Source organism: Heteronotia binoei, chromosome 2 (genome assembly GCF_032191835.1).
Source record: "Heteronotia binoei isolate CCM8104 ecotype False Entrance Well chromosome 2, APGP_CSIRO_Hbin_v1, whole genome shotgun sequence".
NCBI lineage: Eukaryota > Metazoa > Chordata > Lepidosauria > Squamata > Gekkonidae > Heteronotia > Heteronotia binoei.
In genome coordinates this window covers 111211420-111237277 of record NC_083224.1, presented here as the reverse complement: position 1 = coordinate 111237277, position 25858 = coordinate 111211420, and the positions used below count along the sequence as shown (strand labels likewise).

Below are 25858 nucleotides of genomic sequence, written 5' to 3'. Positions count from 1 at the left end.
AATATCCAAGGGCTAAGACTGGAACTTGCTACATGCACCCCTGAACCATGGCCACTCTTTAAAACTTCTATAGATAAAATGTAATTTAAACAGCTCTTAGGTCATTCAGAAATACATGCTGCATTTTTAAAATAGTGTGACTTTGGCTTGGTGTAAGAGGAATGCTTCTGTGATTCTAAATAAGAGACTTCAGGCCATGTTTTGGAATAGTGACAGTGGAAAGGTGCTAAGTATTCTTCAGTTCATTCTATCACAGCACCCCCTTGTACTGGTTCTTGCTGTAGGCAGAGTTGCAGGAGGTTCTAGGAGAGGGAGGAGGAGGGAGCACTGAACAGGAGACAGAAACCACAGACGTGTCTCCTGTGGCCACAGATCAGCTTACTGAACTACAGACACAGGTAGGTGAAAGTTTTTGTCTTTAAGCCCAGGGGTCTACGTTTTAAATGATGGAAAGGAATTAAAAGTCATCTAGGTCACTATTCTGCCTCCATGTCTCCCAGTATTTTCTCAGTGTTGAAAAGATTTCTGAGAGCCAGTTTGGTGTAGTGGTTAAGTGCGCAGATTCTTGTCTGGAACTGCATTTGATTCCCCACTCCTCCACTTGCAGCTGCTGGAATGGTCTTGGGTCAGCTGTAGCTTTCACAGGAATTGTCTTTGAAAGGGCAGCTTCTGTGAGAGCTCTCTCAGCCCCACCCACCTCATAGGGTGTCTGTTGTGGGGGGGGGGCGAGGTAAAGGAGATTGTGACCGCTCTGAGATTCAGAGTGAAGGGCAGGGTATAAATCCAATATTCTTCTATATTGGAATATAGCACTGTGCTTTGTTTTTACTCTGTAAATTACTTGGGATGAATTATTCATTTTGAAAATGAAGAAATAATGCATGCAAGAACGTATGTATATAGTAGTAGCATAGGCTCATAGAGTTCCTTTGTATGGAATAAGAAGCAGAAATTAATCTTATTCTTCCAGTGGGGTCTATCCATTTGTTTACAATAGTTGCATATTTCCTCTTATATGGTTACAACTGAACATATCCTAGCTCCTCCAAGATACCTGATTTTAAGAGCACAGCTTAAGTGGTTTAGGGTAGTTAGACTGGCCTGGATAGAACAGAATTGTCTTTGGGTATTCCCCTGCTCACCTCTATAGGACTTACTCAGTTGCCTTCCTTTTGAACAGGCTCTCTGAATCCTGTATTATTAATGTTAGTTGTTTTCCTGTCAGAATGAAAGGACAGAATTTTGCAAACAGGCCTAGTGAAGAGACCATTTTGAACACTCATAGCAAAGGGCCAAGAGAACTCTTTTTAGCGTCTGCAAAAATACTATGCAGCCAGTCTTTGCTAGCAGTGACTAAACATTTTTGAATGTGTTCCGTCATCTCTACTGACCATGGGTATAAATTTTCCTAAGGTACTCCACCTACTTCTCTATTGCTGCTTTGATAGGGAGCCCAGGGGTAGACACATGGAATGTTTGCTGAAAGACAAGCACCTTTCTGTTGAAAAGAGGCTTCCTGTTCAATCTGTCTGTGTCTGTCCTAGAAAGCAGTTTTCTTCTGGTAATCAGTGTCGTATCAGAGTGCGTGTAATTCTGTAGAAATACTTTCACTTTTTATTTTCTTTATTTTTTGCTCTTTTGAGATGTCTTCTGCTTCCAGTGAACTGCAGCAAACAATAGAAGAAAGGATAACTAACTATAAGGCAGCAATAATGAATGCGAAGAAGGCAGGGGAGAGTGCCAAAGTACGACGGTATGAACGAGGCCTTAAGGTATGTTGTATTAACCATAAATCCCTGTAATTTCAGTAGAGGAGAAACACTGTTTAAAACATACCAAGAATGTCACTCACATGTATATTGCAAAGAAATGCAGAAAAGTGATATTTTCATTTTAGAACACTGTATGTTCAGTTCTGTTCTGAATGTATGTATAAACAGAATTGTCTAGGACACATGAAGCAGCTCCATTGAAATATTTTTGTATGAAATAAAGAGAAAATTTTGTTTTTTAATTGGAAGGAGCATTACCAAAGGGATCAGAGGGCTGTTTTATGCTAGAGGTTCTGTGTTAGGTGTCTACACTATCCAGTGAATGCACTTTGTTAGCAATGTTTTATATGCTGTTGATATAGATTGATTTGCATGAATGTTTTGCAAAATACAGTGAGATAGAGTTTTCCTGTGTTCTTGTAACCCTGAAAAGGCTGTTATTCTTAAGAAGATGGTGTGGGGCATGAGATTTTAGGTATCCTGTGATGTTTTCTCCAAATAGCCTTTCAAACATGACTTAAGGTGATGGCTATTGATAGCCCACTGCTTGAAAATAACTTCCAGGCAAATTGATGTGTGTGTGGATATGCTTCCCCTGTTACATCAGCCTGACAGTTGATACAAATGATTTAAGGTTCTTACTTAGTATAGGAGTAATCTTACAATGTATGTAATTTCTGTGTATTGGTTTGGTGAAGAACTGAAAATACTGTTGAGCAGTTCAGAAGATTCAGAATAGAAGCAATTCTAAAACAATTGTATATATTTGCCTAGTGATCTTGGACCACAAGAATGAACTTTTTATAATGAGTATCTGTGATGCTTTCAAGAAGCAACCACCTTCCTGCCAGTCTAAAAGACTAAGATAAGATTTCCAGAAAATATGTTGCCCCAGAGAAAATGAGATACACTTCTATAGAAATGTTTATGCTTTTTGTGCTTCCAGTACCAGTGCTTTGCATTGTTAGCATTGTTTCCCTTGAAATTAAGGGGTTTGATTGGGATGAATAGCAGGTACTGCTTTTACCTGGCGTCTTTATCCCTTAATCACTGTTAGACTTTGGAAACTATGCTGATTGCTGTGAAGAAGGGCAACAAAGTGAATGAGGAAGAGCTGCCACCACCAGTAGCATCAGGAAAGAGCTCTGCAGCTCTGCCACAAGCCATGTATGATTTGTCTAAAAGTTCAGATGATCAAGTGAAAGTAACAGTCCCTGAGAAGGAAGAGAAGTATCAAGGCTCTGCTGTAGAACATGAATTAAAGAACCCCAGTGCTGCTGAGTTGTCTGTGAGCAAAACTGTTCTCCAGAGCCAGGTTACAGATGGAGATGCTACAGGAACAGATACCACTTTTGAAAACAGTAAGTAGTTCTGCTATGGCCCTAAAGTCATCTCTATTCTGGATATGTATGAACAGCACTCCTTGCTGTTTCTTTCTTCTGTGGTGCAGGGGAATGGACTGAGAAAGAAGTATTCTTCACTTTTTAAATAGTAGACTAGGAATAAGGCCCATTGTGAGGATAAATACAACAGACTCTAGAAAGAGGCTCTGGGTGAGTGCTGCAGTAACTGACAACCCAGGCCTCCCTCCCTGGTCAATATCCCAAGCGGCCTCCAAAGCTGTCCCCCCTGAAGGCAGTAACAGAGGTGCCAAAGATTAGCCCTCTTGGGCCACAGAGAAGACTGCTGCCATGTGAGTCTCTAGTCATGCTTACATGAAATCCCCCCTCAGGTGCCCCCCCCCTGCTTCCCCCTGGCTGATCTCCCTAACACCCAGATACTGTTGGGTATGTGTGAAGCTGCCTTTTACCTGTATTTCATAGACCAGTCAGTTATGGGGACCATCCTCAAACAGAGGGCCTCCCGATTGGCTTGCTCGCCTGTGGTGTGACAGGTGAGGGCACACATGTGAGAGAGTGTGTGACTTGCACACATGGCTCATTGTTGCATCATGGATTGGTTGGTACTGCTACCCTACGCTGAATTAGACCATTGGTCCATCAAGGTCAGTATTGTCTACTCAGACTGGCATCAATTCACCTACTGCCTGGTCTTTTAACTGGAGACACCAGGGTTTGAACCTGGGACCATTGACCCATGGCCCCTTCCCTAAGCAGAATTCATGTGTCTCACTCTGCAGAACCTCCATTGGTCACCAACCAGTTACCAGCCCCATTCTTGGTTCTATCACCTACAAAGCCCTTAATGGCCCTGGAGTCACATACCTGCAGGACCGCCTCTCCTGATATGCTCTTCTGTGATGGTTGCACTCATGTAAGCTAATCCTTCTGAAGGTGCCACTCTGCAAACAGGTGAAACTGGCATCTGCCCACACACACTCTCTGTAGTGGATCCCACATTATGGAACAACCAGCCTGAGGTTCTTGGGAAGGCCTTCATGCTTCTGTCATTTAACAAAATGCACAGAACAGAATTGTTCAGGAGGGCTTTCTGCTTCTAGCTGGAAAACTGTTTTCTGAGTCACATTTGAAGCCAGGATCTCTTCCAGCCAAACACACCTCCCTTCCCACTTGAGTCTGAAACATTCACTGTGACATTCTGTGCACCAAAAACACACTTATAGCTCTTTTCTATTGCTATTAGAAACACTGAAAAAAACAATGGGGGCCATTTTAACCTTCCAGGACATTCCGTTGCTGACCTCTTACAAAAGAATTTCAGAGAGAGATTAGAGAGGCTACTGAATCGCAATTGATAATGACGCTCAAGACAATGCATCCTTCTGGATTGCATTGAGACCTAGGTTTCTTTTCTCATTACCAATGGCTGCTATTGTTGTTGGTGACTAAAATCACTTCACTCTCCAAGATACAAGGACAGATGGACTCACATTCTAGCTGTATCTGAAGAAGTGAGCAGTGACTCATGAAAGTTCATGCCCTTCCACAAATGTTAGTCGTTAGGGTGCTGCTCCTGTTAGGTTTCTTCCCCATCCCCATCTGTAAGAAACTAAAAGCGCTCTCTCTCGCTCCCTCTCCCTCCCTCTCTCTCTCCCCCTCCCCTCACTTGCTCACTTTGGCTTTCCCTCCCCACTCTTCCTCTGTCTCTCTGAAGAAGTGTGCAGGCACACAAAAACTTATACTGAAATAAAATGGTATTGGTCTTAAACACTGGACACCATTTTTTTTCTCTTTGGCTCTTTCCCTCCCCCTCTTCCTCTCTCTCACTGTATCTGAAGAAGTGTACAGGCACACAAAAGCTTATACCTAGAATAAAATGTCATTGGTCTGCTGCCACAGGATGCCATTTTCCCTCTGTGTCTCTGGCTGTTTCCTTCCCCAGAGGAAGAGGGGGAGGAGCCCTCAGCCAATCAAGGGAAGGCTTTATTTGGCTCTTTCCTGCTTCCGCCCTCCCTCAGCCAATTGAGGAAAGACTTTCTTTCCTCTGAAGCAGTGGCTCAAGCCTTTGAAGCTTCTCTGTCCTGGGGCTGGAGGGTGAAGTTGTTCTCCATTGAAATTGAGCAACATGTGGCTCAGCCAAAGGGAGGGGAAGTGATTTGTGACCAGTACCTTAGGGATTTTATTAATAGAAGAGATGTTTGAAGTCTTACTGAGTGGCTTGCTGTCTTGTTCAGATTCCCCAAACCTTTGTATGAGAGAACTAATTATGACAAGAGAGAAGGAATATAAATTAGCAGCACTGAAAGCCAAGCAGGAAGGTGATCTTGAAAAGGCTAAAGAGTACATGAGAACTGGAAAGGTAAGACTTTATTGATTCACAAGCCCCAAACAGCTTTATGCAAACTAAATTTTTCCTAGGAATTTGGTTTGCAAAAAAAATTACTCTTCGTAGTAACTTTATGAACTAGTTTGTGTTACTTTCTTTAAAGATGAAAATTAACTCCCCACCCCAGATCACATCATAAAGTTACTTTCTTTCATTGTATAAAATGGGATTATAGTATTATAATGAATCTCTCATCCTTATTATGATGAACATACTTCATGATCATACTGGGAGTAAGAAATTTACCACACGAATATTGGTTTCCAAGTATCTTAAAGATCAGCTCTTTTTTCATGGCTACATGTGCTAACGTATAACACTGTTATATGGCAGTATATCATTGTAATTTCTGAACATTGTGTTTCCAAAGTGGACAATTTATCGCATTTGAGTGAAGTTCTGTATAAAGAAATGACCTTGTTAATGCTATAATCTGCCTAGATTTTAGAAGAGTTAATTGTAAAATTGCTGTTTTACAACTCTGTAAAATAATTAAATTCAGTTTGCAACTCAGTAACTTCTTGCAACCTTAAACAATAGACAGTAGCTATATAAATTCACACCTGTCAAAGATTGGTGTTTTTGACCCACCACATCTTTGCAAGGATGAAGGCAATCAAGTTACAACTTCTTCAGAGCAGGAAATTGGAGATGCAGCAAGATGGTCCCTGACCCATCACTGGTCTTGGTGGTGTTATTGTACCATGCATGGAGACTTATGCCAGATGATTATAAGCTAACTATTGGAAACTGGACCACTGACCCTTTGACCAGTATAAGTTAATCAAGAACGTGATCCAAAAGGTGATCCTTGAAGAGAAGCAAGATTCCCTCCCCCATCTGACATTGCTTAGAGTAGTTGAGTCAGATCACTTTGAAATTCAAAGGCACGATCTCAAGCTTTTTATCTTACCTCGGGAACAGCAGGAGAGTAGTCAGCATTTCATATGGAACTCTCTTCATGCTACTTTTAACACTTGGATGGCATATCAGGAAACAGGCTATTGCTTTGAATTTATGACATGGCCAAACACTTATATTTAAACTGCCGGGCTGATTGATAACAGAGATGACCATTTCTCTTGACAGCAGCACCCCTCCAGTCAAACCAGAATTGCAGCAGATCACAGAAATACAGTAACATTTTAGTCTTACTGTATCAGCGCTTCAACTAATTTAATCAAAAAAGCAGAACATCGGAAGCAGCAATCCATAACCGAAACCTAACTGAAATAAAAATGCTTTCACCTTGCACTAGAGAAACAACTAAGATGCTCTAGGCAACTTCCCAGTGAAGAGTGGCCCTTAATTGTCATGTCACAGTCCTTTCCTGAGTGAATACAGCTAGGTGCCATCAGAATATTGATACCCCAGGATTTCCTGTCCTCTCTAGGGAGTTGCCCTTAGATTACTGGTTGAAGACAGGAGGGGAGTGGGGAATAAGGAGGAGATTAGGCCAAGGCCTACTTAAGGTTTGATTGTCTCCTCCCATCCAACAGTTAAACCCACACACAAGATGGTATTTCTCCACAGAAACTGTGCTGGCAAGAGTCCCACCCACTTTCTAAAACACTTGGGAACCAAGTAAGATGTCACTGATCTCCATGGTACTCAGAGGCACCGTTAGGGATCCCTGTCTATGTAGGAGTTGGTTGGTTGGTTTGTTTTCCAAATTAGGATGAGCATTATAAACTTGACTGAATGTTGTTGTAAATGGAAATAGATTTTAAAGCCTTTGAAAATGCTTTCAGATGCTTTTTTCAGAAGCAGTGTTCTAGGAATCATGTTGAAAGCAGGGCCATGCAGATCTCTAAATCATCTGACAATAACTTGTATTAGTTGACTATGCTGTATTGTTTCAGAAATTCAGCATGGTTCTAAAAGCATTGGACAGTGGATATCCTGTAGATCTCAAGGATATGCCTCCAGCTCCAGAGGGTAAGACCAGTAGTGATTTTTAAAAGTTTGGGTGCCAGTGAGGAATTGTAGAAGGGGAGAAGAACAGTCTCCTAATCCCCATCTCTACAGGAACTATAAACTTTTATTGGCCTGAGCAGGCACATGTCCTGCCTTTCTTTCTCCTTATTCTGAAAGCAGTGAACATGGCTGGGGGTTTTTTTGAGAGTGGGTTTGCAATTTTATTATTTAATTTATCAAAGCAAATACCACCTTTCGTGGTTCCAGGCATCTTTAAATTAAAAAAAAATCATCCCTGCCTTGGATAACCTAGGCAAGCTGTTGCATAGCTCTGCACTCTGAATGCCTTTGTCCAATAAAAGACATGCAGCTGAAGTCCAGGTGAAGGGGGGAGGGGAAGAATTTATTGCAATAGATTGTGGAGCAGAGCTATGCCAGGACCTGCATACCAAGCTGCTCCACCCCCTTTCAGGATGGTCAGTACTTTATATAGCCTTGATGACATATTGGCACACGTTGGCGTATGTACATATTAGCTGGCTGTTACATCCATCATAATTTCATTGTTAGAGCCTACACACTACTGATACATTTTGCCAAGGTGACATTAACTAATTGGTCAAGATTTATCTTGCAGAAAGAAATTCTACTTCACATGCGCCTTGACCAGATGAATCCAGTTCTGGGGTCACTTTACTTCTGTTGTTACTTCAAGTATAGTAGAATCACTGTAAGGCAAAAGTGAAAGTTATGTGTCTATTACAGATAAGGCTGGGATGTTAATAATTCTTATGTCTTCTCAATCAGGCCTAGCTGTAGCCTAGCTACAGCAAGCTAAGCAGACTTGAGGCCTTCCCAACTAAAGTCATGTCTCGCAAGCCCAATATCATTAGGTCTCAGAAGCTAAGCAGGATCGATTCTGGCAAGGACTTGAATGGGAGACCTCTTTAGAATACCAGAACCAGTATTCAGCCACTTCTTTGAATATCCTCCATGCCCCCAGTAGAGGTCAGTCACCAGAGGTCACCGTGACTTCCAGGTGCACATACACACTCATAAATACACACATAAAAATACAAAATAAATAAAATAATATATTTCTCCATACCTGTTAATGTAAAAAACGTCGTATCTTCCCACATAGTTCAAGGCAGTTTACCAGTTACAATTTATTAAAAAAAATTAATAACCTATCTGTCCCCTATAGAATACCTGTAGCCCAGGGTTTCCCAAACTTTTCTTTCTTGTGCCTGGTTATTTATACACTTCTCCTTCGTGGCCCACTAAAATTTGGGGGTGGAGCCAAGAGACTTTGGAGGTGGAGCCGGAAGACAGGAATTATGTCATTTCCTGTGGTGTCAAGGGCCAAGTGATGTCACTTCCAGGGCACACTGAACCAAAACTCTACCTTTTCCTGTGATGTCACTTCCAGGGCACTCCCCCAAACCTGCCTCTTCTTCTGAAGTAACTTTGTTTTCAGAAAAATGTCTCTGAAACTCATGCTCAGCCAAAATGGGGGTCCTCTCTTTCCACTCCCACACCTGCATGCACCTATTTGTTTGTGTGTTCTTCTCCAGCTTGCAAGTACTCCTAATGCCCATGTTCAATTGCCTTGCCCACCTACACGCCCCTTCCTCAACAGCACTGGCCAGTGTATGCAGTTGGGAGTGCTGTTGCCATTGCCATCAGGAATGACAGCACTGTGTGTCACCCACACTGGGCACTGGCAGCTGCTCTACCTCAAAATATGCTGAAACATTTAGTAGGCCCTTCCTTCAGCTGCTACTACTGGAACCCCGACTCAAGTTATAACCAAGCTTGCTTGGTTTCAAGAAAATCTTTCAACAGTTATTTTTCATACTTTTCTTTGGCTGAAACACTGGGAAATTGCTGTGAAAGGCAGCAGAGAATTGTACTGCAATTAATGAATTACTTTCCAGTTATATGAAGTTCATACAAGATTTCCTGTAGTTATCCCAAAAAGGATATTTATGAGGGGCCTGCAGCTTTTTATTGGCTGTGTTTCCCATGCCTTTAACAGCAACCTGTTTTGCAACTATTTAGCCAGTGAACTTCTTTCATCCTTTTTAATATCTACAGGAGTTGTTTAATTTTGGTGTCAGACAGCTGTTAAAAGCAGGACCAGTAAAATGGTGCCAAGTTCATAGTACCATCACTTCCAGTGCTGTTGAGATATACTGCAGCAATCTCTTTCTGCACCACACCTCTCACACTCACTCACACAGAAATCTCATAGAAAGGCCAGCTGGCTAAAACTGGGGGTGCCAACTTTTCATTGGCAGAGCTCCTATGTCTGCAACAACAGTATGATGAACAGAAAAGTTTCATCCAGTAAAAATGGAAGGAAAGAAAGGGAAAGAATGAAATGGAAGGAGAGGAAAAGAAGACATGGAAAGAAAGAACATAAGAGGAGCTATGTTGGATCAGGCCAGTGGACTATCCAGTCCAAAATTCTCTCATACAATGCCCAAAAAGCACCAGAATGTCCACCAGTGGGGCCAGGGCACTAGAACGCCTCCCACTATTGCTTCCCCCCCCTCCCAGCACCAAGAATACAGACAGAGCATCGCTTGCAGGGAAGGAAAGTGGGGGGGAGCCTTTCTCACCATCAGATGACCCCAGCAGCAACAATTCTGCCCAGGGGTCGTTTGGTAAAAAAAAATAGCTACTGGAATACCCACTCCCCGCCCCTCCCAGTTGAAAAACACACACACACACCCTTCTTTGCTGCCCAGGCCTCCCGGGGAAATCTCCCCAAAAGTGTCATGCCTGCCCCTGACCCAGCCCCTGCTAGCTCAGAGCAGGCACCTTTAACAGCCCTGGATGTACGTCCCGAAGAAGCAAGCCGGCAGCAGGAGCCACCTGGAACTGATCAGGCCACGCCAGGCCCCAGCTCATCCCCTCCGGAATCACCGCCACCTGTTAGCCGGCTCCATGAAAGGAGACGACAGGAGATGCGAAGCAGAAGAAGTGAGGCACGCATGCGGGGGAGAAGAGATCTAAGCCCGGCATACTAATGAGTTAACAAGCCAGCACAGTATATCTGTAATCTTGGCCCTAGGGCAAACTGTGCTGGCAACGAACGATCCTACTAGGACGTGACCACACTCTGCACCCTCTTGCTTGCTGAGAGAACCTGTGTACTCCTGAACCGGCTTGAACCTTGGACTTGCAACTCTGGACTTCGACTTTGCTTTGTGGACTGGCTTAGGTATTTTGGACTGTGTTTGACTTTGCTTTCTCTGGCTTTGACCCTCTGCATTCCTACGACGACGCTCTCTGTTTCCTCCTTCGGCCGGACTGATTTACAGCGTTGACTAATTGGACTGTTTACGATCACCCCTGTGCTACCCCCCCAGCCGGCTGCGAGAGTCCTGGCCAGCTGCCGGGACGTAGGCAGCCGTCGCTCCTTATCTGAAGACTCGAGCCCTGACAAAAAGAGCATACTGGAAGGCACATGAAAGCTCATACCTTGAAGAACACTTCATGGGTCTAAAGTGCCAGTGGACTACAGCTTTTCTCTTAAACACTGGGAGTGGAGGAGAAGGAAGGAGAGGCAACCCAGCCCCTCTCTGCACAACAGAGGCGGGGGAAGGAAGGAAGCCAAACAGAACTCAGGCTTTGCAGCCTGTGTCAGTCTTCAAGGCTAGCTTTTCTCTGCACAACAGAGAGACGGGAAGGAAGGAAGCAGAGCAGAGGTCATGCTTTGCTGGGGGCAGGGCTAGCTTTGGCTTTTCTTGTAACCCGGTAGTGAGGTTACCATGGCTCGGTACCAGGTCACGACCCCGCAAATGGGAAAAACTGCTTTGGCCTAAACACGGTTTAAAGCTATAGGGGGTATTTCTGAGAGATGATGTTTTTGCATCCCTAGAGTGCACTGAGTGTCTAGATATCCCTACCTTATCTGTGTGTGGTATGACTGATACAACAGTCAACCAATGTATTCTTAGGTACAACTAAAGGGGAACCCACAAGGACTCATAGGGCAGAAAAGTCCCATTTCCCCACTACCCCCCCCCCTCCGCTTCTGTTCTCCCCTGCCTAACTCTCCAGTTGCCTAGTTTTTTCTCCTTTCTTCTCTTCATGATTTCCTTCAACTGGCTACTCAACTAGGCAACTAAAAATGTTAGCCATGATTTTTTGAATGCACAGAGGCTGGCTACTGGGTAGGGGGGAGGGGAGAATAATTCCCAATTTAAAAAATACTATATTTTTGTGCAAACTCCAAAATTTCTCCAAATCGGCAGAAAGTTGAATGCTCATCCTGAGTGGTCTCCCTTGTAGATTTTTTCCCATCTTTATGGGAGGATCACCCATGACTATTAGATATAAGATTATTATCTTCTCATATTTAATAACACAGAAACACTGAATCATATGCAAAGGGTGACAGTAGAGCACATTGACTTCAGACTTATTGTCATGAAAATCTGACAGGGGTATTTAGTAGATATTTCTTCAAGTGATCCTATTCCAGGAATGGTGCCAGCTCGTGGGCCCAGTTGTACAGTGGAAACCCTCAAGAGTTTGTGGGGTGCACCTCACTTTCCCCTGTATCCCTCTCCCCATTCTATTTCCTCTTACCCTCCTTCTGGCAAACCCCCTGTATTGTCACCTTCACCTGCTTCCTTTTCTCCTTCTGACCCACCAACCAGCTTCTTTCTAATTCACACTTGAACCCAAAGCAGGTTACATCATTCTTCCCCATTTTATCTTCATAACAGCCCTGTGAAGTAGAGTTAGCCTGAGTGTTTGTAACAAGCCCAAGTGCACTCTGTGAACACTTTTAGTGGGGATTTGAACCTGGGTCTCCCAGATTCTAGTCTTAAACTCATGGTTTAAGACTACAGAAGTGGAGTTTCATGAAGTGGCTGCTGCTAAATAGTAGCAAGCAGCCAGACCTGGGTGAGTTATGCAAGTCACCTGGAGGCTACACTTTGCCCTGGCCCTGATGAGTTCTCCTCAAAGGCAAGACAGGCCTGGAAAGAACCCTATCCCATTCACCCGCCTCTTACTGGCAGAAACCAAGGCTTGAGGTTTTGCGATACTGTTTTGGTTGTCTGGCCCACCCTCCTCAGTGGTTGCTCAGTGGATTTGCTTCTTAAATCACAATATACATATTTTTCCCCCCAGAACTTAAAAGTTTAGAAAAAATGTGTGTTCCCCCTGGACCAGCACCATCTATGCCCGTGGAAACTTCCCAGCCTCTTACAACTCAAGAGCTCCAAAGTAAGGAAGCTTCAGGTGAGAGAAATTTGAAGCAGGGTCTCTATTGTGAACAACGTTATATAGATGAAACGCTCAAGAGTTCTGATGGGCTTTTGTGTTTTTGGTGTTTTTGTATAGAGATCAGCTTGCTGTGTTGATTAGGTTTAGGTGAATGTTGTTGTCTGAGCTCATGTGATATTTTTTGTATCTTTTCCAAAGGTTCTGTGCAGCAGCCAAAAACAATTCTAGAAGCTTTGCAGCAGAGGCTGGAAAAATATAAAGCAGCAGCAGCTCAAGCCAAAGCAAGTGGAGCTGATCGGAAATGCAGGATGCATGAGAGAATAGCTAAGGTAAAGAAAGAAGTTAGTTTTGTTGCCCATAAAACTCCGTTGTTATATATTATCTCTATTATAAGCTAGTAATGTGACAGTGTAAACTGATAATATATCACAGGAACAGAACTAGTTATGGAAAGACATTAAATGTGCTGGATTTGTGACTTCCTACATTACAATGCACTACATCTTTTAGATCTGAATATATGTTTATACACTATTTAATGATAAGGCCTATCAATTTTACAAAGAACATGGGCATTTGGTTAATTTTTTACAGCCTTTTGACTAAAGTTTTAGAAGCTGTGTGGTGCTAATATGCCAGTGGACACACTTTTTAAAGGCAGTTTTGCATTTTCTCTACTATAAAATAAAGTGCTTATAAAATGCAGTGTCTTCCTTGCAATAACCCAAGGCTGGTGTGAAGAGGGTCTGGGAGATAAACGCACGTATTGTTCTTCAAAAAGCTGTGCAGCCAGGTCTTATTCTAATGGACATGACTTATTACAGCAATACCAAGATGCCATAAGAGCCCATCAAGCAGGAAGAAAAGTGAATTTTTCTGAACTACCAGTTCCTCCTGGTAAGTTGGTGGTGTGTGATGTGAAATATTTAGCTTGTTATGAAATACTTCAATGCAGTTACTCCCAATTTTGTCAAAGGCCGGTCTGGTCCTGTGACAGCACTACAGAATTTGCTTTACAACCACCCATAGTCTCTAAAGTTGGTTGCAGTTATTGCTTTCAAGTAGGAAGAGTGACTGAATGGCAAGTTAGAGTGCGCTATCATAGCTGAAAGTGAATGCTTAAAACTATTGCTTGCCTAGGAAAGGAGACATTTGTTTTAATTTATTGGCAGGAATTTTGAAATTTACAGACCTATGTCAACCTGTCTTCCAGCACTACTGTATGCATAATTGGGTCTTGTATTGTAAATTCTTTGTCTTCAAATTCTATGCCGGGGTTGGGGGGAACCCTCACATTGGAATAAATTTTGCAAAGCAGATATTGACATTTGCTTATGTATTTCGTTTATAGAGTTAAATCAAAAAGATATGTTTGCAAAATTGGTCTTTTAAAAAAGAAGGCTTTAAAAGAAATGTCTTTTTTTTTAAAGAAGGGAAAATGAAGGTGGGGTATTTATGTCAAAAGCAACATAGAATCTGGAGGTAAAAATTGGATGTCCAGAAAGTCTTTGATCTCCCATCCATTATCAGCAATATTGGTATGAAGTCATGGATTGACTCATTGTCAATATTTTCCTATTCAATTGATGTTACATAAGTGAGAGAGAGTAGCTACAGACCTCAACCAGAGTCTGTGTTCATGGATGCCAAGATGGATGTCATTGTGCTTACCTAGTTAAAAAGACCTCAGCTCTATCATATTACCAGGTTTGTGGGCGTCCACTGTAGCCTGTGGCAAGAGGTATTGGCTCTGAGTACGACTATATTGTGCTCAGTTTTATATCTGAATTCCTTATGAACAGAGGCAGTGTGTATATAAGTACCTGTTACCAAAAGGGGAGGGCTTTGCTTTTGTAGCCTGCCTGTGGGTGTCCTACAGGCATCTGGCTGCTCATGGGTAGGGGCAGAGGGAGAAAAAAAATATTCTGGGCTACATGAGTCTTTGGATGTGATCAGCACAGTGATTCATGCGCTGTCATAAATGGAAGCTTTAAAAAAAATCCATCTCTTTCAAAGCCTGTCCTTTTCTCCGTCTGATAGGATTCCCTCCAGTTCCTGGAGTGGTTCCTGAAGGTGATAGCACAGTGGCTGCTGTGCTGGAAAGTGCAAATAGGCTGGTTAAAATGGAGGTGGAAGAAGAGGACAAAGATGATGATGAGGTTTGTTGATTAAAATTATGTGTCTTAAACCTTGCTTTTAAGATCTGCTGATACAGGATTTGTCTTTCCATGTAACCCTTGACACAGAAAAGCTGCTTGTGCTGGTTTAAGCCTGGCTATTGCTTATGGATCCTTAATAACAACAGCTAGTCCACTTCATTGTAACTCACAGATTTCCTGTTGTGGTACAAATACCTGTGAAGCCATTTATAGTCAAGTCATAAGGTTATGGACTGTTTTCCTGTTTTCTTAAAGGCCACTAAGTAGTGGTAGTAACGTTGTTGTTAAGAGCTTTTCAATACCTGGTCTCCAGATCCTATCTCATTGCTTTGCCATGTATTTGCAAAACTGTATCATCTTCTTCGTGGTCTCTGTGCATCACACTGATGGGAGTAGGCGCCAGCGCCGACCTCGATGGGTAAACTTCAAAAGATGCGGATTTCCGCGCCGACGTCCCAGTGTGCATGCCCAGAAGCCCCACCGCGCATGCTCACTGGGATGGGAGCGGACATCCCGCCAGTTCTCTTCTGACCGCCGCGCTGATCAGTCGATCTTTTCTGCTACGGTCGGTGAACTTTATCTTTTTGACTATTCTTGTATTATTGTTAGTTAGATAGTTGTAGTTTAGTATAGTTGTTAGTTTAGCTGTTAGATAGTTGTAGCTGCGGGAGAGCGGGGTATTTTTTTTCCCGCCCTTCGGGGCCCCCTCTCCCTCCTTTCCTTTCCCGCTGCTATCTTTCCTCGTATGGAAAGACGGTGGGGATTTTTCCGCCGCTGCTCCTTGTGTGGGAGTAAAATTGCCCCTCCTGACGGGGACAAGTTGTGTTTGCTGTGCCTGGGCGAGCAACATCGGCCCGATTCCTGTGCCCACTGTGCCAAGTTTTCGTGGCAAACCAGGAAGAACAGGGCGGCTCGACTTGCGGCGGCGCTGATGGAGCAGGCACTTTCCCCGTGTCGTCTGTCGGCAGAGCAGGCTGAACAGCTGTCTGGTCAGTCGGACCAGTTGGCGTCGAAACCGGTCGATACCAACCAGGCCCTTTCCGATGCCGATCGCCCCCAAAAGAGGTCGGGCTCGGCTTTGACTTCGGAGTCCTCATTGCCAGCTAAACGGCTTAAGGAGGACAGAGGGGCGCCTGCAGACAAGGGGAAGAAGGCCAAGAAGCAGAGACACAAATCGGCGACGCTCTCGGCCCCGGTGTCTCCTGCGGATCCGACGGCTCCGGTCGTCCCTCCTCTCAAGCTCTTCGCTTCCCCGGTACGCCAGTCGAGTACCCCAATGGAATAGAGGTCGACCCAGCTTGTTATCTCGGACTCGGATTCGGAGATTGAATCGGCCCAACGTGTCGGTACTGATCGAAGCCCGCTCGGCCGACTCACCCCGCGAACGAGCAGCCCATCGGTTCGGACACAAGATAGACGTCGGGATCACGCTTCAAGCAGCCGCTCTCCTCGCTACAGAGAAGCGGACCGCTCGCCACGCGGAGCTGCAGCCCAGGTCCCATGGGACCAACGCCAGTGGCAATACTTGTATGGGGCTTACCCCATGCAGCCGCCCTACCCGTGGCTCCCCCCACGACAGATGGACTGGGACCAGGCGTCCAAGACCTCGTACCGGTCCCGTACTTCTTATCCGCACTGTGAAGCAGGCTCTGTCGGTGTCGAAGCCCCAGAGGTGCGTAGGAAGGAGTCTGATCAGGGCACCCCGTCGGTAAAGGTCAAGTCCATCCCGACCGCACCGGTGTCTCCGAAGCCGCTTCCGCAATCTGAATTGTCTGACTCCCCGGGAGAGTCCCCCAGGTCTTTGGAGGGCTCGTCACCCGAGAGGGAGACCTCATCGCATGATGAACCGTCGCCTCCGGTGAAGACTTCGGAGGAACAACCCATTTCGCCATCGGAAGACCTTAAGTCTTACGGCGATCTAATTAAACGGATGGCACGAACGCTCTCCCTCCCAACGGTTCAACCACAACCGATCGTTACGGACACATTCTTTGACATTGTCCAACAAGATACCTCCACTGCTGTAGCACTACCACTCAGCAACGTTATGCTGCAGACTGCCAAATCCTCCTGGGACAAGCCAGCGTCCACGCCTGTGTCCTCCCGCAGGCTGGACCATATGTACAGGATCCAAGAATCATCGGCCGAGCTCCTTTATGTCCATCCCAAGCCAAACTCGGTGGTGGTGTCGTCGTCCTCGAAGGCGAAAAAGACCCATTCCACACACCCCGACGAGGGTAGGAAGCTGGACACGATGGGTAGAAGGCTGTACTCTGTGGGTTCCCTGGGGGTCAAGATAGCTAACTATGCTGCTTGCAGGGGCAGATATCAGTATGCCCTGTGGGACCAAGTATCCACCATCCTGGGCTCCCTTCGGGAGCAGGCCAAGACCGCACTACGGAAACTACAGAAGGAGGGCATGATCTTGGCGAAGCAGCAACTCAACTCAGCCAAGCATTCAGGGGACACGTGTGCCAAAGCGTTGACCACGGCCATCTCTCTCCGCAGACACTCATGGCTTCGATCCAAGGCACTGCAACAGGATATGCAGGCCTATGTGGAGGACCTTCCATTCGATGGCTCGGGCCTATTCAGCTCAAATACAGACTCTGTTTTACAAGAGCTGGATAAAAGTATAAAAACTCGAGGAATCTGGGAGTGTCGGGACCTCGTACACCAGCTAAGAGGCAATGGCCAAAGACATGGCAAAAGAAGCCTTATTCAAAATCGCCAGAGAGACAGTGGCGTTCGAAACAGGCGGCGTTTACCAGACCTCAGTATCAGCCTAAGCCCAAATATTCGCCTCCTTCTACCCAGGCACCCAGGCAAAAGGACACCAAGCAAAAACAGGGCCTTTGACTGCCTCCCATCTTTGGGCGGCCCTGTGGACTCGGACCTTATCCGCCTTGCCGGTTATTTCCCTGCCTGGGCCCGCATCACGTCGGACCATTGGGTGCTGTCCATAATCCGGCAGGGGTACGGAATAGAGTTCTGCGACCCCCCACCCACCCCGACTTTCGTCTCTACCCCCCCTTCACAGACCCTCCGGGAGGAGGTTTGCTCCCTCCTCCTCAAGCAAGCGATCGAGAGAGTTCCCATGAACCAGCTGCGGCGTGGTTTCTACTCCCGGTACTTTGCGGTCCCAAAGAGGGATGGGGGCCTTCGGCCCATTATGGATCTACGGGCCCTGAACGTGTTCGTAAGATGCGACAAGTTCAGGATGACCACCTTACCATACATCCTTCCGCTTTTGGGATGGGGAGACTGGATGGCCACGCTTGACCTGAAAGATGCGTATTTTCACATCTCAATCCACCCCTTCCACCGGCAGTTCCTACGCTTCACCGTCGGGGACGAACACTTCCAATACAGGGCATTGCCCTTCGGGCTGTGCACGGCTCCGAGGGTGTTCACCAAGACTATGGTGGTGATTGCCGCCCACCTGCGGCTGCAGGGAATAACACTCTTCCCGTACATCGACGACTGGCTCCTGGTGGCAGAGACCAGGGAGTTGTTGTTGCAGCACATAGCAGTCACCCTAGCTCTGGTGGACGAGTTGGGGCTTCAGATCAATCAGAAAAAGTCCCATCTCCAACCTGCCCAGCGGGTGCAATTCATCGGGGCGATATTGGACACACGGGAGTGCAGGGTGTTTCTTCCCCCGGATCGGGCAGCCGCCATTGTCCAGATGGTCGGGGCTTTCCAGCGGAATCGTACAGTCTCCGCGCAGAAGGTTCAGCGTCTCCTGGGGCTTATGGCAGCCACGATGGCAGTGCTTCCATTTGCGAGATTAATGATGCGGACCCTGCAGCTTTGGTTCCTACAGAGCTTCAAATGCAACCTCGAGCCACATTCTCGCCTGCTGACGGTGCCGCCGGACGTCTTGGAGTCTCTAGACTGGTGGGGGCAGAAACAGCGTTTGATGGAAGGGGCGCCTTTCCACAGACCAGCGCCCTCTCTCACGATCACGACGGACGCATCCTTGTGGGGCTGGGGAGCCCACATGGGGGGCGTGTGCGTGGGAGACAGGTGCCGAGCCAACATGCTCAACAACACATAAACGTTTTAGAACTGCTGGCCATATTTCACGCCATTCACTCTTTTCAGTCTCTCCTGAGGGGCAAATCGGTGGCTGTGATGACCGACAACACCACGGCCATGGCATACATCAACAGGCAGGGAGGCACGGTGTCCCGCAGCCTTTGCCACCTAGCTATGATAATTTGGGAGCTATGCAGGTCGCTGGGAGTCTTCCTTCGAGCAGCCCATCTCCCCGGGGTGAGGAATATGCAGGCAGACTTCCTCAGTCCGGGGGGGGGCCCTGTTCCACGAGTGGGAACTGAACTGGGAGTTCCTGAGTCCGGTCTTCTACAAGTGGGGAACCCCGGCGCTGGATGTCTTCGCCACACGACACAACGCGAAGTGCGAACTGTTCTGCTGCAGGGGGGGAGCGGCCCGCTAGCACTCGGGGACGGTCTCCTGGTACCCTGGACTTTCCACACAGTGTACCTTTTTCCACCTATTCCACTGCTCACCAAGGTAGTGCAGAAACTGCTGCGGGAGCGTCCACAGGGGATCCTGGTGACGCCGTGGTGGCCGCGGCAGCACTGGTTTCCCTTGGTCCTACGCCTATCCAACAGGTTGTTTCATCAGTTTCCCCAGGTCCCGGACCTTTTGCTTTCCCATCAAGGTCGGGTCCTGCACCACGATGTTCCTCACCTTCGGCTGACTGCTTGGCGGCTGGGACCTCCAGGGTCTCCGAGAGGGCCCAGTTCGTCATGATGAACTCCAGAAAATCCACTACGAGGAAGTCATATGCTGCCAAGTGGGCGAAGTTTGTTGAGTTTGCCTCGAGTCGCACATCACGGCCTCACACGGCTGGACTACCGGTGATTTTCGACGTCCTGATTGCCCTGCTTGACAAGGGCCTGGCGCAGTCCTCGGTGCGCGTGTACTTGGCGGCCGTCTCCTCACAGCATGGTCAGTTCGAGGGCCGTTCGGTCTTCACGCACCCGGACACCAAGAGGTTCCTAAAGGGCATGGCGCGGTTGTACCCCGCGGTAAGGACCCCCGCCCCAGCATAGGATCTGCCTCTGGTGCTTAGGGCGCTGACGGGGAAGCCCTTTGAGCCAATGGCCTCGTGTTCTCCTCACCTCCTGGCTTGGAAGATGGCTTTCCTGGTGGCCATTACATCTGCTAGGAGGGTGGGGGAGTTGGCGGCGCTACGGTGTGACGCCCCCTACCTGATCTTCTCAGTGGATGGGGTGATGCTCCGTCCTGATGTCAAGTTTTTGCCCAAGGTAATTTCGCCTTTCCATCTCAACTCGGAGATTTTCCTGCCGGTCTACTTTCCGTCACCGGCTGACGACTCGGAATGTCGTCTGCACGCCTTGGACGTGAAGCGGGCATTGTCCTTTTACCTTCATCGCACGAACCCGTCGCGGAAGGACTCCAGGCTGTTCGTTTCGTATGCCGGGTCCTCCATGGGTCAGCGGATCTCCTCTCAACGGTTGTCCAAGTGGATCACGGGGGCGATCCGGTTGTGCTATTTCTTCTGCAAGACGCCTCTTCTGGGTCCGCTCTGGGCCTATTCGACGCGAGCGGTGGCAACCTCGGCTGCCTTCATGAGGGGAGTTCCCTTGCAGGGCATCTGCAAGGCTGCCACGTGGGCATCGGCACATACCTTCGTGTCGCACTATGCGTTGGACCTGAGGCGTAGACAAGCTTCCTCTGTGGGCCGTGCTGTGCTGCAGTCTGTCTCCTCGTGATGGACCATCGCACCCTCCTCCAGGTAGGCCTTGAGCTTGTTAATCTCCCATCAGTGTGATGCACAGAGACCACAAAGAAGATAAACAGGTTTCCTACCTGTAACTGATGATCTTCTAGTGGTCATCTGTGCAGTCACACTACCCGCCCTCCTTCCCCGCTGTTGACGGTCCCTCCTGAGGGGCTGACGCGGCGGTCAGAAGGAACTGGCGGGATGTCCGCTCCCGTCCTAGTGAGCATGCGCGGTGGGGCTTTTGGGCATGCGCACTGGGACGTCGGCGCGGAAATCCGCAGCTTTTGAAGTTTACCGATCGAGGTCGGCGCTGGCGCCTACTCCCATCAGTGTGACTGCACGAATGACCACTTGAAGATCATCAGTTACAGGTAGGAAACCTGTTTATCTCTGTGCACAGAACATATAAACTCACAAGTTGTGTTTTACAGGAATACAATCCAAATAATATGCTCTGATTTGTTCTAGACCTCATATGTGGATTTCAAGCACATGACATTCAGTTCTTTTTTGATTCCACTAGAGTGAGCTTTCCACACAGGCTCCAGCTGCCAAGAAGCCCACTCAGGTGCCTAAGAAACCAGTGCTAATTGTTCAGCCACTAATGGTGCCATCTGCTATAATCCAGGAAGAGACCTCTCAGGAGAAAGATATTTCTCGACCATCCCCTATAACAGCACCAGAAAAATCTGCACCCATTGAGCATTTCTCTCTGGTCGGTAAGGACTTGCAACTGCCAGTCTATTTGAGTAAGGGAGCCTTGTGTAAGTTAAATAACTATTTCAAAAAGTGGGAAGGAAACTACTGAGAAAAGCCCAAGTGGGAGAAGACATGAACTAGTTTTTAGATATTTAAGGGATGTTGGAAAGGAAATTGGGCAGGGGGGACTGAGGACTGAAATAGGAACAGAAGGACCTTTTAGTATCTATTTAAATGTGTGATTCACAGGTGGGTTCTTTGATCTTGCTCAGATGGTGACTGCAGGTGAGTTGGCTTTTGTACCAGAACAAACTAATCAGTCAGTGTTACTGTCAGTGTTCTATAGAGAAATATTGTACATATGATTGGTTTTTAAATGTATTGATGAAAAAAGCAAACCTATGCGTACAGCTGAGAAAAATCTGACTATGGTAGACTGAACTCGAAAGTGAGAGGTGTACATCTGGCAAGGAGAGCATAAAATGTGTAAAGTGCTTACTGCAAGAGCTTGTGTCTCTGAAAAGATTCATTCCCCTTTCTCCATGTCTTTTCTTGCCCCCCGCTGTGAGCTCCCACATGACGTTCAGTTACTCTGACTGAGTCAAGGCCTGACAAGCAAGTCTTATCTAATTGATTTGATTTTGCACAGCTGGCAGATTATACACAGCAGCAGTGTCCTGCCAGCAGCATTATGAGGATGGGAATAAGTAGGAACTATCATTGTGTATTTCCCTCTGTGCTGTAAACAGCCCCTTCTGAGCATCTGTGATGAGAAAAGCTTCTCCCACAACCAGTTTTGTTTGTGAAGTTCCACACCATCACTATAGTTTGTGTGCTCATACATTGGGAATTAAAACCAGAATTTTTATAAACAGCTTGAGCATTCTTGCTTTCTCTATTAGTATGTTCAAGTTTCCTCCCATGTTTTATTTGTTGGTGCTATGTTGTATAAAGGTCCTTTGATATCCTTTCTTTTTATGAATTGTATAAATGGGTCATCTCATCGAGCCTCCTGTCACCTTCATGCACTTATCAATCTGACACAATCCTCTTCACAAAGCCCAGCAAACATAGTGGTCAGATATACTGCAGAACAGTGATTAACAGAAAATCTTAGACAAGACTAGAAGTTTGCATGTTGCAGTAGTAGGGTTAATCTTACTTGGAAAAGAATTTTTCCTAAACCCCAAATCATGGCTGTTGTATCCTGAATGTAATTTTAATAACTCATTCCCTGACACATCCCAGTGGAAACTAGTTGGAAATACCAACATACCCTGTACTATAATCCAGAGAAACAGGGAAGCAAAATACAAGGTCATAGATAAAGGGAGAGGGACAGCATAGGATCATTCTTCTTTTGGGTTTTTATTTTATTTTTTCTTTCAAAAACAGTTTAAAAACAAGGGGGGAAATTTAATATCCAGCAACTAAATAAGATTTTTAAAAATGAAAAAAGGTATACATAAGGACAAGACAGAAATATAACAACACTGGTGGCAGACCTACACATAAGCTGTGAACAGCAAAGGATCATCGTGAAACAGATTCCATGGCATCCACTATAAGTGTATCCACCTATATCTTGAACCCAGTAAGATTCTTGATTCCCACAGTTTTTCCATGAGGCCCTTTCAGAAATTTATTTTGAGGACCCAGAATGTTGCACAGAAATCAGATGAAACTACATGTATCTACCTGCTTTGATTTTGATCGGAAGAAATAAGGGTCAGTGCTCATCTAATGTGGGAAGATGAGGTGAAATGTAGTGAAAATGGGATGATAAGGTCTGCAGCCTGGGGATCAGGTATCATGGATGATTTGAATAGAGTTGATGCTTTGTATGTTATAGCAGTCTTTCCTTGTTGAATATACCTCTACCCAGATTTGCTCTAGTTATTGAGATTTCATCAAAATAACCTACATGTTTTCAGGTCTCCCCTGAATGCAACCCATTTCCTCTTCTTTTTAAAATGAAACCTGATAGCATTGAGACTTCAAGAAGCCATCTGGTCATCTGTGTTGCATTAATTTAGGATTGGGAATATATTGCGGATAGGCAGTATTCAGACCATAGCAAGGAAAGTTCAAGTATTACTAGTTTTATTCAAACCATCATGACTGTTACAGTCATATTTGGAAGCTCTGCTTTGGGTGCCTCCTGGAACCTCCCCCCCCCCCCCCAAAAAAAAGATTTATCTGTCCCATTTCTGTCTTATCTGGGAGAACCAGGTTTGATTCCCCATTCGTCCACATGCACCTACTGTTGCCACTTTGGATCAGCCACAAGTTCTTTCAGAGCTGTTCTGCTCCAGAGCAGTTCTTGGGAGATCTCTCTCAGCCCTACCTATCTCACAGGGTATCTGTTGTAGGGTGGGGAAGGGAAAGGAGATTGTAAGCCACTCTGAGACTCCTTCGGGTAGTGAAGGGCGGGGTATAAATCCAGTCTCCTCCTCCTCCATCTTCATTATCTTCATCTTCTTCTACCAGCAATTGAAGACTTTTGTTTCATTTGGCATTCCTGCAATGATCCTTCTTTCCTAACCAATATTTTAATGTTTTGTATGTATTTTAACTCTATTTTTAAGTCTTTTAAAAATTGTTTTAATGATGTATGTTTGGGAGGGCTGTTGATTGCATTTTATCTTGTATGTTTTAAATGAGTTAGCCACCTTGGTGGCCCTTATAAGGGCAGGAAGACAGGATGTAAATTTTATTAAAAATAATACTTTTATTTACAGCATTTTAATTCTGATATTCCTCAAAGAAGTTCACGATGGTGCACATCATTCTGTCCTCTTTGATATTATTCTTTAAAACAACTGGTGGGTTTGAGTAGTCTTGAGAAAGACTAGCCCATGACAGAGTGGGATTTGATCATTCTCGCTTGACACTATACCATACTGACTCTCTTAAGGCATAACTCTGCCTTCAGGCTTAAGGATGCCTGCACTCATGCTTGGTTAGGTAACCCTTTAAATTTTTGTGAGCATCTCCCTAATCTGTTCCTGTTCCTACAACAGTGTAAAGCAAAATTCTCCGTTGACAGATTGTGGTTGTATCAGATGGCTCTGGTTGTTGTTGGCTTTAACTTTTTTGTTCCTTTTCAGCTAGGGAGCACATTGAATTTCTAGAGAGTAGAAAGAAGCAATACGTAAAGGCTGCAATCCAAGCAAAGAAGAGGAATGACCCTGAACAAGCCAAGGTGTATCTGAGAACAGCAAAGAGCTTTGATCTAAAGATTGAGCTGGCAAAAAATGGCGAGTTGGTTGACATTTCCAAGGTTAGCAGAGAAACTCTAAAGGGACATCAAGGCTGATGAATTTTGGAGAAGGCATCTAAAACCACCTTATTTCATCAGTTACCAGTTACACATTGTTGCTAACTTTAAAGTTCTGAATGTCCTCAATTGCACCCCTTCACTTTAGAGAAATTGTTTGTCGAATACATGACAAACACAAATGACAACTGACTAGCTTTACACTCCACCTTTATCATGTCTTGCTTAAGGACACACTTATTGGGAGACAGTACAGGTCAAAGTGATACAATTGCTCAAATTCAGGGTTACTTTAGTGAGTGTAGACCTTTTTAAAAGAGCATGTGTGGGAAGCAGATATACATGTATACAGTGTATGTGAAGATTTTTACAGGAGTTGCAGCCTAGGGTCAGCATGGGGTAGTACTCAAACACCTAGTTTCTTTAAATGAAACTAAGTCCTCAAAGCCAGATGAACTGCATCCAAGGGTACTAAAAGTACTCATGGATATAAATTCTGACCTCTGTCCATTATTTTTGAGAATTCTTGGAGATCAGGTGAGGAACCAGAAGATTGGAGGTGGGCAAATATTGTCCTCATCTTCAAGAAGGGGAAAAAGGAACATCTGTGTAACTACTGACCCATCAGCTTGACGTCTATACCTGGAAAAGTTTTGGAACAAATCATGTCAGTCAGTCCTTGAGCTTTTAGAAAAGATGGCTGTGATTACTAAGTGCCAACATCGGTTTCTCAGGAACAAGTCATGTCAGACTAATCTCTTTTTTTGAGAAAGTTACTACCTTGCTGCATCAGGGGAATGCTGTAGGCATAGTTTATCTTGATTTCAGTAAGGCTTTTGATGAGGTTCCACATAACATGCTTGTTGACAAATTGGTTAAACGCAGTTTGGATCCTATTACTGTTAGATGGATCTGTAACTGATTGACAGATCGCACCCCAAGAGTGCTTGTGAATGGTTCCTCATCCTCTTGACAAGTGGAGTGCCTCAAGGATCTGTTCTGGGACCTGTTTTGTTCAACATCTTTATAAATGATTTGGATGAAGGAACAGAGGGAATACTTATTATATTTGCAGATGAAACTAAATTGGGAGGGGTTGTAAATACAGTAGAAGAGTCGGGATACAGGATGATCTTGACAGGCTGGAAAACTGGGGTAAAACAAAATGAATGTTAATTAGGATAAGTGTAAAATTCTGCATTTAGGTAGAAGAAATCCAGTGCATCATGGGGGAGGGATGGTGACTCAGTGGTAG

General features: G+C 45.5%; 1 protein-coding gene across 1 annotated transcript in view; it reads left to right on the top strand.

Annotated features, from left to right (window-relative positions):
- The window catches only part of CC2D1B (coiled-coil and C2 domain containing 1B), an 83021-nt gene that overhangs the window by 12130 nt on the left and 45033 nt on the right, over nt 1-25858 (top strand). Inside the window, exons 5-15 of the mRNA XM_060231811.1 lie at nt 285-398; nt 1644-1772; nt 2830-3133; nt 5368-5492; nt 7382-7457; nt 12591-12701; nt 12885-13015; nt 13511-13583; nt 14727-14845; nt 21148-21343; nt 24434-24606. Of these exons, the coding sequence (XP_060087794.1) occupies nt 285-398; nt 1644-1772; nt 2830-3133; nt 5368-5492; nt 7382-7457; nt 12591-12701; nt 12885-13015; nt 13511-13583; nt 14727-14845; nt 21148-21343; nt 24434-24606 (1551 nt within the window). The remainder of the gene's footprint in view (nt 1-284; nt 399-1643; nt 1773-2829; nt 3134-5367; nt 5493-7381; nt 7458-12590; nt 12702-12884; nt 13016-13510; nt 13584-14726; nt 14846-21147; nt 21344-24433; nt 24607-25858) is intronic.